This window comes from Leptodactylus fuscus, chromosome 4 (genome assembly GCF_031893055.1).
Source record: "Leptodactylus fuscus isolate aLepFus1 chromosome 4, aLepFus1.hap2, whole genome shotgun sequence".
NCBI classification, from domain to species: domain Eukaryota; kingdom Metazoa; phylum Chordata; class Amphibia; order Anura; family Leptodactylidae; genus Leptodactylus; species Leptodactylus fuscus.
This window is the reverse complement of record NC_134268.1, coordinates 147,039,480-147,055,478: the sequence shown is the minus strand read 5'-3', so window position 1 is coordinate 147,055,478 and position 15,999 is coordinate 147,039,480. Positions and strand designations below refer to the sequence as shown.

Genomic DNA, 15,999 nt, shown 5'->3' with positions numbered 1-15,999 from the left:
ACAGCAATACGGAGAAATTAACCATAATTCTTGAGATAGATGTGGGTTCCAGAGGTAACACATTTTATATGTTGTTGACATACAAAAAATGGGAAAATCATTTCATAAGAGAAGAAAAAATATCGTCCTTACAAATCAAGTAAATATAATGCAATCCAAACTAACACATGGTAAGAATTAAGTATAAACAAGGCCAGCACACCATTGTTATGGGTCCTGTTATCTGAACCTAGTAGACCTTGTGCATATAACTACTCTACCAAAAAGTGTCAGGGGTTGATCACAGCAAGAAATGAACCTTTCTGTTAGAACAGTTCTTAAACATTAGGCTTACTGAATGTATATAGGAAAACCGTCCTTTTTACAAAACATCAGATTGTAAGGAAAGCAATGGAAACTTACTCTGTACCACTTTCTACCATTTGTGTGAGAAGGTAAATACCATCCAGGTTTATGAACTCTTGAGCAAAAGTAATATCGCGTGAAAATCTGGCCAAATCCTTTAGTGCTTCTAGTTTGACATCCATACTTGAAGACTGGACCCTATCATGGAGCTGCTGTGCAGTGTGAGTCTATGGATACAAACAGCAGTGCATCAGCATGTGATTTTTAACAAATACATAAATAGATTACATATAAAACCTGATGTATAAAACCTGTAATCACAAAATAACTCTTAAACAGGACCTTTCACCATTTTGCCCACAGGCAGTTCTATATACTGCCGGAAAGCTGACAGTACGCTGAGTTCAGCGCACTGTCGGCTTTCCAGATCTGGGCCCGGTGTGAAGAGCTTACGGTCCGGTACCGTAGCTCTTCTATGGTCAGAAGGGAGTTTCTGACACTTAGCCAGAGACGTCCTTCTTCACAGCACAGCCAAACGCGCTGTGCTGTGAGAGCCGGGAGGAACTCCCCCCTCCTTCCCTGATAATGCTCGTCTATGGACGAATACTGCGAGCAGATGGAGAGGGCGTTCCTCCCGGCTCTCACAGCACAGCGCGATAGGCGCTGCTGGGCAGAAGGACGTCTCTGACTGAGTGTCAGAAACGTCCTTCTGACCATAGAAGAGCTACGGTACCGGACCGTAAGCTCTTCACACTGGGCCCAGATCGGGAAAGCCGACAGTGTGCTGAACTCAGCGCACTGTCAGCTTTCCGGTAGTATATAGAACTGCCTATGGGCAAAATGGTGAAAGGTCCTCTTTAAAGGGGCTCTATCACTAGGAAAAATCATTTTTAACTAATCACATCTTTGCATACCCTTTAGAAAGTCTATTTCACACCTACCTATAGTATGTAGATTGCCTCAGTGGTTTCTGAATAAGTCCATTTTTATTCATATGCTAATTAGACTGTTGCACGATACATTGTGTACTCCTCTCCTATTGTTTCCTATGGGAGACTGCTGATGATGATGATGACTCAGCTTCCTGTTTGCTCTCACACATATAGGAGATAATAGAAGAGAGGAGGCTGCTGGGAACTTCCTGAGCTGGCTGGAAGCTCATTAGCATATGAATAAAACTGACTTATTCAGAAACCACTGAGGCAATCTACATACTAAAGGCAAGTGTGAAATAGCATTTCTAAAGTCTATGCAAGCATGTGATTAGTTAAAAATGACTTTTCCCAGTGATAGAGACCCTTTAATGGCTAACGTCTTGTTATTTTACATCTTTATTCACATAAATGTATTTACTGGGGACCTTACAACAGTACATAACATATCACAGGGGCCAGGTAACCAATGGCCAAAAGTGTTATTCAGTGATTTTAATGGAGAAAGTGAGTACGGTCAGTCTTTAGACCAGTATATAAAATGGAAAAGTTAAGAAAGAAGAAAATCAATAGTACAAATGTAAGGGTATGTTCACACTGAGTTTTTTGTATGCTGAAAAAATTCTGCCTCAGGAATAAGGAAATGGGTTTTTGACACATTTTACATTTTTTTTTACATAATGCATTTTTTTGTCAAGTTTTTTTGTAGCGTTTTCTTTTGCTCCAGCTCACAGTATGGACCTGGAAACTTCTCTTCAAAAAGAAAGCTAGCGGTTTTTGCAAAAACCGTGACAAAAACTGTGTCGCGTGTTTTCCACTGGCTGACTTCAAGGGGTTTTTCAAGGTGGAATCCGCCTGAAGATAGGTCATGTCGCTTTTTTCCCCGCTAGCTGACAAAATCCGCTAGAAGAAAAAGAACTACTATTGACTCCCATTGAAATGAATGGGAAGTGTTTTTTCATGCGGATTATGAGATGGATTCCACGTCAAAATCCGCCTGGAAAAAAAAAAAAAACTTTGTGTGAACATACCCTTAGGGTACTCATACCATACAATTATGAACACACCAGAGCAGCTCACCTTAATAATTTGCCCCAATTACCTACATGGCATCACCTTTCTCATAATCGGTGAAGGTTATTGGGAATGGATAGGAATACCCACTTTAAAGCACTGAATAATAATAATCCACCATAAACATTTTAAAGTATAAATTTATTTTTGGAAGCAGAAAGAGTCACCATTTTAGTAATGTATATAGGAAACTACAATGAAAACCAAAATAGATTTACTTTGCAAACATATTACAATACTTAGGGCTAGTTGACATGGGGCTCTGCATGTGCACATTCTGTCGCGGCATTCTGCGATGGATTAGGCCCAAATGAATGCGCCGGAGCCTCGCGCCGCAGCTGCCGCAGCTGATTCAGATGCGGAATCCACGGCAAGATAGGGAAGCTTACTTCTTTTTTCTGATAAAAGCTAGCGGAAAAAAGAAGCAAGCGGCTCCCATTGCAGTCAATAAGCGCAGCAGATTTTGAGGCGGATTCTGCGTCAAAATCCATTGTCAACTTGCCCCATGTGAACTAGTCCTTATACGCTTATACTGATCCTAAATGCACCGGCATCCTGTTGTGGCATTCCGCTCCGGATTATGCCCAAAGAATGGGCCGAATTGGGAAGGAGCCTCGCGCTGAGGAATCCGCAGCAAGATAGGGCAGCTCGCTTCTTTTTTCCACTAGTAGCTAGTGGAAAAAAGAAGCAAACAGCTCCCACTGAAGTCAATGGGAGACGTTTTTGGAGCCGGATTTTGAGACGGATTCTGCGTCAAAATCTGGTCCAAAAACTCAGTGTGAACATACCCTTACACTTGAGTTGTGTTTTGCAGTCATGAGCTGAAATCTCATTCAGGTCCTGCACTATTTTCAACAGGCACTGTATAGTGATCTGTCCATTCCAAATCCAAGGATCCTAATGCTTAGAAATATTTGGTAAATATCTGTTAACAAGCTGTTTCCAATGGGTGCCAGGAGAAACCTTAATGCCACTGTGAGCTAGAGCACTGGCTCTAAGTCAGGACCAATAGAAAGTAAGTAATTTCTTACATTTACAGACATTACATTTTTACTCAGATTTATAAATAAAATAATACTTAAAGGGGCTCTATCAGCAAAATCATGCTGATAGAGCTCCACATATGCGTGCATAGCCTTTAAAAAGGCTATTCAGGCACCGGTAATGTTATATTAAACTACCCCCCCGTTTTAAAATAATAACCTAAAAAAGAATGTGCTCTACTTACCGAACATGCACACTGGGCGGGCATTCAGGGTGTGTCTTCATCTTCTTCCCCGCCTCTTCTTCCTCCGATGTCTTCGGGTCCCATCCTCCTCCGGCGCTTGCTCGCGGACACTGATAAAAAAAAAAAAAATAGCTTGGGCGCATGCGCAGTAGCACGCGGCTTCTAATACGGCTACTGCGCATGCGCCCAGGCTATTTTTTTTTATCAGTGTCCGCGAGCAAGCGCCGGAGGAGGACGGGACCCAAAGACCACAGAGGAAGAGGAGGCGTGGATGAAGAAAAAGACGGCGCACCCTGAATGCCCGCCCAGCGTGCACGATCCGTAAGTAGAGCACATTCTTTTTTAGGTTATTATTTTAAAACGGGGGGGGGTAGTTTAATATAACTTTACCGGTGCCTGAATAGCCTTTTTAAAGGCTATGCATGCATATGTGGGGCTCTAGCAGCATGATTTTGCTGATAGAGCCCCTTTAAATATAAAGAAACCTAATAAGTCATCAGAATCAAAATCATTGAATGATTCTAAACATTTTAGAATTTCTGGCAAAGAAATACTTACCGGTGAGAAGGTCAACCGTAGAATGGCTCCATTTTTAATCTCATTCCGATTCTAAAACAATGAAGACATATTACTATTATACCTCTGTATATACAAATAATAACCACACACAGTAGCATCACATGCAATCCACATGTCATTGTGGTCAGAGTCTGCTTCACAACATCATATGCATTTTCTACACAAGCTCCAAACTGGATTTTCATCTATGTTAGTACAGGAAGAATGGCACTAAGGTGAGGGCCAAGTTTGCAACTAGTGTTCCAATTCATTATAAGGGGTTTCATAGGATTGAGGACTAGATACAGGGTAAGCCACTGAAAACCTCTGCATTCAGCAGAAGGATCTTTACTTGAGCTCCCAATGTTCCTGACCTTAGATCCGCACATGAGGGATACAGCCAATCAGTGGTTCAGCAGCAATTCACCAATCCAAAGGAGCAACAATAGTCACTGATTGGTTGATGCGCTCATGTGTGTGCACAAAAGTAAGAAAGACTAGGGACCGAAACGGCTGCTTTCCGCTGGACCCAAACCAATGGTGAACCGAATATATATATTTTATTAGTTTAAAGGACATCTGTCAACAGAATCCAGCATCCAATGATGGGATAAAGCCCACAAAAAACGGAGGAGGCCAGTGCTGGTCCAGTAAAAATGTCTTTATTAAAGCATAGCACACTACGCGTTTCGTGCGAAACAGTGCCCTTTTTCAAGTGTATAAAATTGAATTAACAGAATCCAGCATATCAACCAAGCCCTGTTAGGGTCACCTGATGAATTAGTGCCAAGATATTGCTGTTTTTGTTGATATGCAGATGAGTACTTTAAAGGAATGAGGGTGTGTTGTCATTGCTCCAAAGAGGTAAATGGTATATATTGGCATTGGAGGCACCTGTTCACAAGGGTAAAACACAGTTTGATTCAGGTAACATAAATCTATATATTTTGGGGCTGGGGTGATATACTCTGTTCTGGTGACTCCCTTTAAACTGGCTCACTCAGAGGCCTAACCTCAACCCCAACCTGTTGAAGCTGTAAATGGGGGACCAACTCCATATTCTTGCCTAACGATATTGAATGGGCTGTCATAAAAGCTCCTGAAAGTGCAATGTATAGGTGTACCATGACTTTTGTCCATACACTGTATGTAAAATAGATTGAAGGCTGTTAACAAAACATGCACAAAGATAATAACGAATGAAGGAGGATGCATTCCAAAACATATTGTACAAACTCCCACACAAATCATCTGTTATTTTATTTTTTAATGTTATATTTGCTCACTTATATAGCACACTGTCGTCACTCACTGTCTTGAGTAAGACTCATAAATGTCCTAATCAGTAAGGGAGCGTTCACACTACCGTCGGTGTCCGACAGGTAGTGTCCGCTCAAAAACTGTCACGGACATTAGGAGCGGACACTAGCTGTGTCCTTGACACCTGTCATTCATCTCAATGGGCATCGGGTGCGTTCTTTTGCACTCCGTGCCCTTCCTTCCCTGTCCGCAAGTGAAGATGTCCGACTTCTCAAGCGGACAGAAAAACCAGACATGTAGGGTTCTTCTGTTCGCTTGAGAAGTAGGACATCTTCACTTGCGGACAGGGAAGGAAGGGCACGGAGTGCAAAAGAACGCACCCGATGCCCATTGAGATGAATGACAGGTGTCACGGACACAGCTAGTGTCCGCTCCTAATGTCCGTGACAGATTTTGAGCGGACACTACATGTCGGACACCGACGGTAGTGTGAACGCTCCCTTACTGATTGGAGTGTGGGAGGAAAGCATAGTACTCAGAGGAAACCCATGAAAATGGGGAGAACACGGAGATGATGTCCTTGACTAGATTTAAAATGAAGACCCCGATGCTGCGTGACAACAGCGCTAACCAATGATCCACAATGCTGCCAAATAGATAGATGAAAAGAAATGATACTTCCCATAAGTTGGGTGTTTTACACTGTTACACATCTGATATGACACATTCACATGACTGCACAAACTGACAAGCATAGTTATGATAGACAATTTTATCATATAGATAAAGATAACAGTGTTTAAGACAATGTCAAATAACTGTAATTGCAAGTGTCACTTCCATGATGTTTCTTACATAATGACACATATAGAGAGGGACAAATAAATAATGGATTGTGAGTTGCTATGTGGGGCCCTATGGGGTAACATTCAGCCTGTAATAGGAAAGTTCTAGAGAAATGGGTAATTTGGAATTTCACAAAAAATAGCAACATAAAATAAGACATAAAATTGGTTAAAACGCTAGAGTTAGAAGAATAATAACTAACTTCTTCTAAATCGAAGTTCCCAGATTTAGGTTGAGTTTCTGACAGTACAGTGATCCTTCAATTTACAATATTAATTGGCTTCAAGACCACCATTATAACTTGCGAACATAACACTTCCTCGAAAAGGAGGCGCGGCGATAGCGGGCAAGGCCATCAGTCCTGGTGTGGGTCATTTATGAGGAGGAATGTGATCCCTCAATAATGAAGAACACACTCCGCTGGTGGAGTGACTATAAAGACTGGCATGAGGAACACCAGTCTCCATAAATCTGGGTCAGTGTGCACTAGTCAGCACACACCCCTTTCTATATAGGGCACATTTCCCCCTGCTAAGCTGTTAATTACTCATGATTGACTTCCGCTTGTGTTCTTGGCTCTGAACCTATTCTAACTGTTCTGACCTCTGGCTGGTTACCATATTGAGTCTGTGCTGCTTTCCCTGACCTTTGTCTGCCCCCTGTGGTAAACAAATGCTGACAGTACTCCTCCAAGATGTAGCAACCTGGTTGTTTTGTAGAAACAAAGTCCAGGTTTCAATACAGGGGTTTAAGAGTAACTACTAGGGAACCATTTAGACAAAAAATTTAGGAGTCGTCCCAAGCCAAATCTGTACAGTGGCTTTACACCTACTGTATTACAGATTTGGGTAATATGTGGGAGCAACTATTTAAAGAGTGCAGGTGGTAAAAATTCTTTAAGAATGGGAAAAAATTTAAGTAATGTAATATCCTCCCTCTAACAGCTTCCTGCTCCCTCTCAACACAGGAAATGATTAGTCAGTGACTGGCTGTAGCAGTGACGGACCTCAGCCAGTGCTAGACTGGGCAGCCATTTTCAGTGTGTCGAGAAAGAACAGCAAGTAGAAACTAGTGAAGACCCAGGCAGTGTTGCAAGAGGAGCAGCAAGGAATTGGTGAGGAGACCAGCACTTTTTTAATGCCTTTTTGATTATTATTTTATTTTTTAATTTACCAGCTGGACAACCCTATTTAAATTCATTGTGCCATTAGCAGCGTAAAGTTACTCTCCTGCAGCTAACACCTTAAAAGAACATTAGGAAAATAATGCAATGCAATGACTGAAGTTGTCCTAAAAAAGTCAACACATCAGCGCAGGCTGAGGGAATTATAAATTCCAGAAACCGATGACGTTACTACTGTCATTATCTGTGGAAAAACAAAATTTCCTAACCGCACCAGACCACAAGTTCCTTTTTCCTATGTTTACCTTGAACACATTTATCCAGTTGGCTGGAAAAATGTATTTCACAGTTTAATCAGTGCAGACAGTACAGATAAAAATACATATTAGGCAAAATTAATATAGGAGAATATTCTGAACTAAATTTTGTGGGTACGGCAAATAGGTTTTTTTAGCTAATGCACTGCATTATTTCTGTCCTTTTCATTATTTACTGTCTAAATAGTAACAGCACAGTATACTGAAAATCACCCCCATATCCCTAGAATACATATAAAACAAAAACAGTACTGTTGAAACACATACACATTTGGTATCCCTGTGTCCGAAAACCCCTGGTTCTTTTTACATTGGTGAAATATTATATTATTAAATATTTTACAATTTTTTTTTTTGCGTCGAAATTTTTTTTCCCTATTTTCCTCCTCTAAAACCTTAGTGCGTTTTATGGTCCGGTGCGTCTTATAGTCCGAAAAATACGGAAAAAAATTCTAGAAAGGAAACCACAAAAAGAATGAAAAAAAATGAGCTCGCCTAAAATCACCATAAGGTATTGTGGGCAGAAATAAGATAAGAAATTATCTAAAACTAGATATACCTGGATGCAAAGTACAGAGGTAAACGAAAGGGAAAAATATAGCATATCAGAAACAAAAGTAAAAAAAAATTTCAGTATGTTAGGGTCAAAATCATGTGGAAGTTAACAAAAGCTGTTGTGAAATGTATAAAGTCAAAAACTTACCTTTTCTGTGATATAAAACCCAGAGCCATCAGCATATTGAAGTGCTAGGTCTTCATGATTTTGAATAATCGACCAACTAAAATGTAAATTGATTTATTGTTAGTTGAAAAATAGTGTTGACTATTCCCATTTAATAGTTTAAAGATGTTAACAGTTTAAAGATGTGGTCTCCTTTTTGCACATCTTACATTGTTGGCCTGTCATTCAAATGGACACATTGTAATACTAAATTTCAATTGCTTTGGCCCCTGCAGGGGGTACATCACTTTGCACATTCTGGGGGCTTTTTCACATGCAGGTATTGATTAGATATTTTGAAGTCAAAATGAGATATGGATGATAAAAGGAGAGAAAGTACATAGCAGGGGTACATGGTAGGGATAGCAACCTTCGGCTCTGCAGCTATTGTGAAGCAAACTCCCAGCATGTACAGTTGTTCTTGGAAGTCCCACAGAAGTGAATAAAGCATGATGGGAGTTTTTACAATAGCTGGAGTCTGAAGGATGCTGACCCCTCATATAGAAGACAGGCACCATTTGTCTTTTTTTTAATCTACTCCTGGTTTTGTCTTCAAAAACTGCATTAGAAAAACTGAACAAAATGATAAAATGAAAATTTAACCCTAAACTAAACACCCTGCCTCCCACCTAACTTCTTAAAAAAAAAAAGCATAATTACCTATATCACTGGGGTGGTCATGTGACTGTCCCAGGCACATTTTCTGGTGATGTTACATTTCCCCTTTACCAGAAACAGAGAGTCACTAATATTAATCACCCCGTCCACCACACCCCATCTTAACTGTCTTCATGTCCTCTTCTTCTGGGCAAGAAGCGTCTCTTCCCTTAGGGCTAGTTCACACGTGAACTGCCCGCGCGGGTTTTGACACATCGCGGTCGCGGCTTTCACCTCCGCTGTCGGCTCAAATGAATGAGCCAACACGGAGGGTGACGCAGCCGGGCGGAAGCCGTGCGGCACAGCCCGCGCGGCTTCCGCCTGAAGAAAGAGCATGTCGCTTCTTTTCTCCGCTAGCAGCAGCCCGCCGCTAGCGGAGAAAAGAAGCCCGGCGGTCTCCATAGACCATCATTATAAGGGGAGGTTTTGGACGCGAAATCCGCTGTCAAAAACCTCCCCTTCTACTCACGTGTGAACTAGCCCTTAGCGGGGCCAGTGCCTGCACAAAAGAGCCAGAGTGCACTTCGGCTCTATTGCACAAACGCCGGCAGAATATGAGAAGGATCCGGCCTCCCACACATGAGCGGGCAGAAGTCAACACAGGAAATAGTAGCACAGGAGAACGTGATCTCCAGGACAGGAAGACAGGTAAGTATGATGGGGTAGAGGAGGGAGGCTGAGTTAGTTAGTTAGGTAGGTAGGTAGGTGCGGTAGTCCACAGGCTAGCTATGTAAACAGGGAGGTGGTGTGAAAGAGGGAGGGTAAGGGAGTGAGAGGGAAATCTGAGTGAACAGCAATGCATCATGGTAGTTGTAGGCTAAGACAGCAGGAAGCTACCCATATAAACAGGATGCCAGGAGCCACATAAAAACCTAGAAATCACTCAAAACACAGCTAAAGGTATTTTGGTGCACTTATTAACCCACTAATAGTACAGACAGACCTTTTAAAAAACAAACAAACAAACAAAAAAAAACGTTTGTTTGCCCAGAAAACCTCTTAAAGGCTGATTGCTGGGCTGCTTCGGTATTTGTTGTGATTTAACCTCTTCCTGCTCTGCACCATATTATTTTGTTGCGCTAAGCTACTAGTTAGCTACTAGTTAACGCTCTGCGCTCAAATAGTCTGGCACAAGAACTGTGCCTCTAATAGGACTTCCAGGTCTCGACAGCGTTTTTCCAAATGTCAAAACTGCACAGATACTCCAAAAAGAAGCCTTTGTTTTGCAACTAGGGCCTGTGAGCCAAGCAGTGGTGTGGACACCTATCCATAGTCCATTATTTTAGATTTTTTTTTTCTTTATATTTTAGCACTTATTACCCCACAGTAAAAACACTGTGTAAAAAGCTTGGTGTTAACCAAGGTGACACTTTTTGACTTATCTTATGACATTACTCCTCATTGTAACAGTGTGCATCAGCTTTTAAGTATCCAAAGGGTTTTTTACACTACATTTGTGACTGATATGACTGTACCGAATGTAGAACAAAATGTATGGGTGTAACATAAAAACACCCACATTAGCTTGACCTAAAAGGACTGAACTTCTTCACTTTGACCCGAAAACACATGTCATTTTCACAAATTAGATTTGTATGTTACAGACTACTGTTCCAAGAATAAAACACAGTTTTGACATCACTAAAACAACACTTAGAAACAAACAGTCTTTGTGTGTTTATAGTCCGTGTATAAAATAGAATTTAAGAACTGTGGTGATTAATGTTTTCTATTGTAAAGTTTCAAGGCATAAGCCTGGACTGTAGAAAAGAGTTTTGATATTGTTTCTCAAAGACCATATACACTCAGGTTACATTTATCTTTATCAGGGCAGTTTCACTCACAGCATTTTTTGTGTCAGTTTTTCATGCAGTTTTTAGAGAGAAAACCATAAACAGAAATGAAATGAAAGGAAAATAGAAAAAGCAGGAAATATACGTCACAATCCTTCTAGTTCTTCAGCATATGGTTCAAAAATGCATTCAAAACACTGAGGCAGATTTATTAAAGACTGGCGTATCATATGGCAGTCTTAATAAAAGCCCCAAGGGGAGTAATCTACAAGACATTTATGAAGAGGCTTGCATCCAGAAAATCTCCAGCATAATACTATGGCATTTTAATCAATGAGATTTTCTTAATCTCATATACAATTTTTTTGCGTGTAATATAGAATATGGTATGAATATAATCAACAAGAAGTCAATTATTTGTGTAAATTTCATCTATTGCAATGAGAGCAACGGAATTAGCGAATCTGGTGTGGATTTTAATGCAGTTTTTGGTGTGGAAAGATGCACATTTAAGTGGGCGTATCACCTTACTGTGGATATGTGTTAAATATAGTCTCTGGACCAACCCTTTAAATTTACATGGCTGGAAATGGTCAATTGGTTTTCTGTGGTGAATTTCTGTCTGTCTGTTCTTTATGCTCGACCAAACGACTGGACCGATCTTCACCAAATTTGGCACACAGATACTTCAGGTGCCCAGGAAGGTTTAACATGAGGCCTCAACTCGCTCGGATGTATCGTTCCTGAGATACAGCAATCCCTAAACAAGACCTCCCTATTAGCCAATACAAACCTGCAAGTCTTTCACTCATATTCCAACTGCCATACACACGGTCACTCCACATGCACAATCCAACACTGATAACCAAACTGAGATACACACATTAGAGGAGTAGTTATACAGGTCAACACACAGTACCACATGCCGGAGGATTAGATACACACCTCTGTACACAGTACCACACGCCAGAGGATTAGATACGTGCGTTTGCACACAATACCACATGCCAGAGGATTAGATTCGTGCCTCAGCACACAATACCACACCCCGGAGTATTAGATACGCACGTCTGCACCTAGTTCCACATGCCAGAGGATTATATATGCGTGTCTGCACACGGTTCCGCATGCCGGAGGATTAGATACGTGTGTCTGCAGACAGTACCACATGCCAGAGGATTTGATACGTGCCTCTCCACACAATACCACACGCTGGATGATTAGATACATGCCACTGCACACAAAACCAGATACCGGAGGATTAGATACGTGCCTCAGCACACAGTACCACACGCCGGAGGATTAGATACACGCCTCTGCACAAAGTACCACACATTAGAGCAGTGGTTCTTAACCTTGTTTGAGGTACCGAACCCACCAGTTTGATATGCACATTCACCAAACCCTCTTTAGTGATAAATCAAATATGATTTTCTCCAAATTCAAGACATAGGTATATGTTTTTTTTACTGGTACACAAAATGAACCGTGCATATGGCCTAGGGTTCGATCGAACCCCGGTTAAGAACCACTGCATTAGAGTTTTACTCCAGTTTCCATAGCAACCCAGCTATTTTTCTTCACTGCTGTATGTCAGCTTTAAAGGGGCAGTGCGCTGTGGATGACACTGTTATACAAGGTCACATTCACATAGCTTTACTCCAGGTATCCATAACAACTGATCACAGGTTTTTCACTGATATCCAAACTGAGATACACGTCATCACATGACACTTATGGACAGACACACACAAACGACATACAAAATACACCGATGCAAAACTGGGTGATTTTTATGTGGCCACTACACAAACAAAAAATGAAATATACCCGTGCGAAACCGGGTCCTCCTGCTAGTATAACATAAATTTCAAAGACAATTATTATTCACATTTATACTGAGGCAGAAAGTAAGCGTAATCATATACTATGCATGGGATGTAATTTTCTATGTACAATACATAGCAGTCATCTTGTTTAAGATGTCATCTGTGCTTACCCATCGCTCACTTCCTTTATTATTGCAGATAAGGGCTTTTTCTAGAAGGAAAAGAAACACAGACAATTTTTAAGACAGGTAATTGAGAAGAAAAACATTTACAATAACAAAGCTACTCATTCATAGCATAAAGGAAAAGAGAAAGAGAGTGGCAGGCCTTGACGTAAATCAGATAAAACTGCCCTGTGATCACACCCAACAGAAGGGCAGTGAAACAGTTTCATTTCAGTAGCTAAGTGTAATGTAACTTTAGTATGTCTGTTTAGATATAATTATATCATACTATAAATGTGGAATTACAACAGCTTTCTCCGACCCCGGTCATTGAACTCCCATTGATGCTGCAGTAAATAAGGATGTGACATCTAGGAAATCTGACAGGGTTCCCTCAGTCAGCTCATTGCTTGCATACCTATATATTGTTTTTATTTTTGGTCATGAAATGTGAGTATGCACTTTAGAAATAATACTATATGTGTGTATATATATATATATATATATATATATATATATATATATATATATATATATATATATATATATATACATACACACATACACACAGTCTTGGCCGTAAGTGTTGGCACCTCAAACATTTTTCCAGAAAATTAAGTATTTCTCCCAGAAATTTACAACCCATGGTAATATAGCTAATCTCCCTGGATATGGACAGAAGAGAAATATTGATGAGAGTCCAGATGGTGGATTAGCAGTCCCAATACAGTGCCAAAGAATATCAAGCTGTCCTGCAGGTTCAGGTTGCGTCAATGTCTGCGCAAACTATCCATCAACATTTGAATGAAATGAAACACTATGGCAGGAGACCCAGGAGGATACCACTGCTGACACAAAGACATATAAAAGCTAGACTGCAGTTTGCCAAAATGTATGTGAGTAAGTCAAAGTCCTTCTGGAAAAGGCCTTGTGGACAGATAGGACCAAGATAAAGCTTTAGAGAGTTCTTAAGTGGCCAACAATGAGTCCGGATCTAAATCCCACTGAACACCTGTGGAGAGATATTAAAATTGCTATTGGGAAAAGGCACTCTTCCCTTGAGATATTAAAGACCTGGAGCAGTTTGCAATAGAAGAGTGGTCCACAATTCCAGTTGAGAGGTGATAAAAGCTTGTTGATGGTTATAGGAAGTGATTGCTTTCAGTTTTTTGTGTTTTCAAAGGGTGTGCACCCAAAATATTAAGTTGAAGATGCCAGTAATTTTGTCCAGCCTATTTCTTGAATTGTGTGTGAAATTATATTATTTTTGACTATTTTTCAAATGCAAAGGAAATAAACATGTGTATAACAAAATATGTGTAATTGCAATAATTTTCTGGGAGAAATACTTAATGCCATGGGAGACAACACTTATGGACATGACTTTATACATATATAAAACTAACTATAGGCATGTGGCGTACTACCAACCACACAAACAAAACAAAGTAATACAATACAGGACAATGTCCTGACAATGTCAGGACAGACCCAGGCGCCTCCTCTCGCTCCCCAGGATCTGCTCTGAAGTGCAGGCTCTGCAGCAGTTTATAGCCCAGTAACAAGAGTATGACCCACACCTGGGGCTGAGGCCTATTCAAGACCCACTCTGGACCACTGATATAACAGGTCTCCAACACTCTGCTTATCACCTTCTCATTATATATATCCACATACAGTCTATCTATCTATCTATCTATCTATCTATCTATCTATCTATCTATCTATCCATCTATCCACACACACACACACACACACACACAGACACAGACACACACACACACACACACAGAAATACATGCACATTAAACTCAAAAGTTTTAAGCAACATTAAGGCTAGGGCCCAATGTAGCATAAATGCCACAATTTGGCTGCAGCAAAAATCACAATGTTTTACAGTATCTGCAAAGTGGATGGGATTCCAGAAAAAAAATCTGCACAACGTTTTTGTAAATCGCAGCATGTCAATTCCACCTACGCAGTTTTTCATGCAGAGGTTTTTGGCTGCAGCTCACTATGTGGGGCCTTAGCCTGAGGTGGTTTTCTTATCTCCCTCTCTCATCAGCTTTGCCTGCTGTCTCTACTTTTGACTTCCTGTATATAAGCAGGTGGGTAGGCTTTGACGGTTTGATGGACAGATCACTATAAAGTACCTCAGTAGATATAGACATTGCCTTTACCATGAGAGATTATTTATTATGATTTCTATAAATCTATAATACAGCTCAAATATGCCCAGTAAACGTATATTATATTACACCGGGATGTAGAACATGCTGACAATGGACATGCAGTAAACTGTGTTATCTTTGTTTTTACATAGAGATAACAGACACTGTTAGAGTCTTTATCAGCAAATTGCAATTTGCTGACCTGATTGTTCAGACCACAGAGCAGGGAGAGAATTTAGTCACCCCCAAAGAGCAAGGAGTAATCCTCTGACCTGTTTTATCAGACATAGGATGGGTGCTTTGAAAATGATGTGTAAAAAATGGGAGGAATTATTTCACATTAGCCTCTGCTCGCGACTTCGCACTCGTGTATTTTGTGTGTCGTTTGTGTGTGTGTGTGTCTCTGCCCGCGACTTCGTCTGCGTGTTGTTGGCATCGATGATCCGCCTATATTCAGCAAATTGTTGCCATCGATGGTTTGCCTGCTCCGGCATTTCGGCAGCTCTCAAGCTGTCCTGCAGCTGAACTTGTTCCTCACACCGTGCCTGTGATTGTTACAGCATGTCAGCAGCTCGCTGGGAAGCCATATAATGAGAGTGTTGTTGGCGTTGATGATCCGCATGCTCCGGCATTTCGTCAGCTCTCAAGCTGACCTGCCGCTGAACTTGTTTCTTGCACTGTGCCTGTGATTGTTTCGGTATCTCAGCAGCTTGCTGGGACGCGATATAATGAGTATGTTGTTGGCATTGATAAACCCCCTCAGCTGCGCTTGTGGAGAGCTGTTGATTTCTGACTACCTTCATAGCTGTCGTTGTTTGCCTATATTTTAATCGAGGTTACAATCTATCTGTGCGCCAAATTTCATTCAAATCCGTTCAGCCTTTTTTGCGCGATGTATATTAGTAGGATAGGATAGGATAATATTAGTAGGATAGGAAGGATAGGACAACAGGCAAATGGAGCAGCATTGCTAAAGCAATG

At 40.9% G+C, this 15,999-nt stretch overlaps 1 protein-coding gene across 2 annotated transcripts in view; it reads right to left on the bottom strand.

Annotated features, from left to right (window-relative positions):
* Nucleotides 1-15,999, bottom strand: part of ELMO1 (engulfment and cell motility 1) — a 242,510-nt gene that overhangs the window by 179,168 nt on the left and 47,343 nt on the right. For both annotated transcript variants that reach the window (XM_075271179.1, XM_075271180.1), the window contains exons 3-6: nucleotides 12,854-12,894; nucleotides 8,387-8,462; nucleotides 4,138-4,188; nucleotides 403-572 (exon numbers count right to left, since the gene is read on the bottom strand). In XM_075271179.1, coding sequence (XP_075127280.1) covers nucleotides 403-572; nucleotides 4,138-4,188; nucleotides 8,387-8,462; nucleotides 12,854-12,894 — 338 coding nt within the window. The remainder of the gene's footprint in view (nucleotides 1-402; nucleotides 573-4,137; nucleotides 4,189-8,386; nucleotides 8,463-12,853; nucleotides 12,895-15,999) is intronic.